Below are 2,537 nucleotides of genomic sequence, written 5' to 3'. Positions count from 1 at the left end.
AGGCCATCCCTCCACCCATGTCCTGCCAAACCAGACCATGTCAAATCAGACCAGTCCAGATCAAGCCAAACCAGACCAGTTCTTGTTTTCTGCAGGGCTGTGGGGTTTGTGGGCTGAGGGATAGAGAAGGGTCATTGAAGGTTCAGAGTTTGTTGATCACCCTATCAGGCGGTGTCTAGTGGTCTGACTCGTACATATCTATCTCATCTCAGAATGAGAACAGGGTTCAGAATGGAGGACCCATTGTGATTGTCGTTTGGTGGAGATAGAGAAGACAGTACAGCAGGAGCTGGTTGGTTTTCAGGGAGAGGAGGGAGAGGAGTAATAGAGCCCTTTCAACCTTGACCCTGACCTCTAACCCCTGACCCCTCTATGCCACAGAGGAGATCTGCTTGTCCTCAGGGTTCTGCGTCACCCTCCCCGTCTCCCATCAGGGCTGCCTCTTCTTCAGCTCTCGTTGATACTTGGCCATGAGCGAGGGCATAGATACATCCGTAGGCCGCCGCCCCACCATCATGATACACACGATGCCACACACCACCCCGGCTATCACCACCGTCACGCCCGATGGCCCTCCGCACGCTCACCGGCTGTACGCGCCGCCGCACACAGTCCGGGACGGGCACCAGGTCGCCCGCAGGGGGGACTTCAGATTCGGATGTGGGGGCTCCGGAGCCGGTAGTTCGGCCGCAGGGCGGGGATGAACCCTCTTTTTCCTCCGCTCCGCGTCCCCCTCCTCCCCTGTTCTCGTCATCCAGTTGGAGGCAGTAGTTGAACATCTCCACTGGAACACCACGGATGTCCGCCTCCTCGCAGGTCCTTAGGGAGGGTACACTCCACCCCATCTACCTTACCACCTGGAGGGGAGCAGGGGGGAGAGAATAGAACAGAGAGGGGGGAGGGAGGGGAGCAGGGGGAGGGATAGAAACAGAGAGGGAGGGAGAGAGAGGGGAGGGAGAGAGAGAGAGAGCAGGGGAGGGATAGGACAGAGAGGGGGGGGGGGGAGCAGGGGGAGGGAGGGATAGGACAGAGAGGGGGGAAGAGAGAGAGGGGGGGAAGAGAGAGGGGAGCAGGGAGAGGGATAGGACAGAGAGGGGGGGGGAGAGGGGGGGGGAGAGGGGAGCAGGAGGAGGATAGAACAGAGAGGGGAGAGGAGGGAGGGAGGGAGCAGGGGGGAGGATAGAACAGAGAGGGGGAGGGAGAGAGAGGGAGGAGGAGAGAGGAGAGAGGAGCAGGGGGGAGGATAGGACAGAGAGGGGGGGGAGAGGAGGGAGCAGGGGGGAGGGATAGGACAGAGAGGGGGAAGGAGAGAAGAGGGGGAGAGAGAGAGGGGAGCAGGGGAGAGGGATAGGACAGAGAGGAGGGGGGAGAGAGAGAGGTGAGCAGGGTGGAGGGATAGGACAGAGAGTGGGGGATAGGACAGAGAGGGGGGAGAGAGAGAGGGGAGGCAGGGGAGGGATAGGACAGAGAGGGGTGGGAGATAGGACAGAGAGGGGGGAGAGAGAGAGAATAAATAAAATTGTTATTCAGATAGTAAAAGCATCAGATGGTATTTAGAGAGACAGACAGTGTGACACAGTGACAGAGAGAGACCGAGTGACAGAGAGAGACATTGAGACAGAATTACAGAGAGAGTGAGAGACAGAGAATTACCACCACACATCAGTCATCATCCTCCTGGTAAGTAAACAAGTCTGCAGTTTCATCAGAAATGAATACAAATAAACAGCAACTGGCAGCCATTGTGGAGCCATGGGTGGTGTATGGTGGAACCAAGGGAAGGTCACAGCTAGCATGCAACAATTCCACTCCACTCTACAGTGACTGCTCTCTGTCTGTCTGACACTCAGGGTCTGCTGGCTGTATAACTGTCTGACACTCAGGTCTGCTGGCTGTATAACTGTCTGACACTCAGGGTCTGCTGGCTGTATAACTGTCTGACACTCAGGGTCTGCTGGCTGTATAACTGTCTGACACTCAGGGTCTGCTGGCTGTATAACTGTCTGACACTCAGGGTCTGCTGGCTGTATAACTGTCTGACACTCAGGTCTGTGGCTGTATAACTGTCTGACACTCAGGGTTTGCTGGCTGTATAACTGTCTGACACTCAGGGTCTGCTGGCTGTATAACTGTCTGACAGATTGGTAAGCCTCTAACATGTCAGTCTTCCATGTTGAATCGGAGATGGATGGATAATTGATGAGATGAGATCATAGCTTCAGCAAGTGTCTGGACCAGGGTGTGGACGTGCCTCAGGGGAAGATCTAGCTATGTGTGTGAGGGGTTGTGTCAGTCACACATAAGGATTAGTGACTCATTTGTTGTCCCTATGGGAGGGAGGGAGGGAGGGAGGATAAGAGGGAGGAGGGAGGAGGAGAAAGAGGGAGGGAGAAAGAGAGAGTGAGAGGGAGAGGTGGGAGAAAGGAGGAGGGAGAAAGAGAGAGAGGGAGAAAGAGAGAGAGGGAGAAAGAGAGAGAGGGAGAAAGAGAGAGAGGGAGAAAGAGAGAGAGGGAGAAAGAGAGAGAGTGAGAGAGAGA

The 2,537-nt window shown here is 55.6% G+C and overlaps 1 protein-coding gene across 1 annotated transcript in view; it reads right to left on the bottom strand.

The window, feature by feature from the left end:
• Positions 1 to 430: 430 nt before the first annotated feature.
• LOC109887177 (leucine-rich repeat and transmembrane domain-containing protein 2) overlaps positions 431 to 2,537 on the bottom strand; it is a 65,963-nt gene continuing 63,856 nt past the window's right edge. Inside the window, 5 exon segments of the mRNA XM_031821118.1 lie at positions 431 to 478; positions 480 to 508; positions 511 to 562; positions 564 to 806; positions 808 to 857. Coding sequence (XP_031676978.1) covers positions 431 to 478; positions 480 to 508; positions 511 to 562; positions 564 to 806; positions 808 to 857 — 422 coding nt within the window.

This window comes from Oncorhynchus kisutch, unplaced genomic scaffold (assembly GCF_002021735.2).
Source record: "Oncorhynchus kisutch isolate 150728-3 unplaced genomic scaffold, Okis_V2 scaffold3868, whole genome shotgun sequence".
Lineage (NCBI taxonomy): Eukaryota > Metazoa > Chordata > Actinopteri > Salmoniformes > Salmonidae > Oncorhynchus > Oncorhynchus kisutch.
Note: the sequence above shows the minus strand (reverse complement) of the source record. Positions and strands in the feature narration are given on the sequence as shown.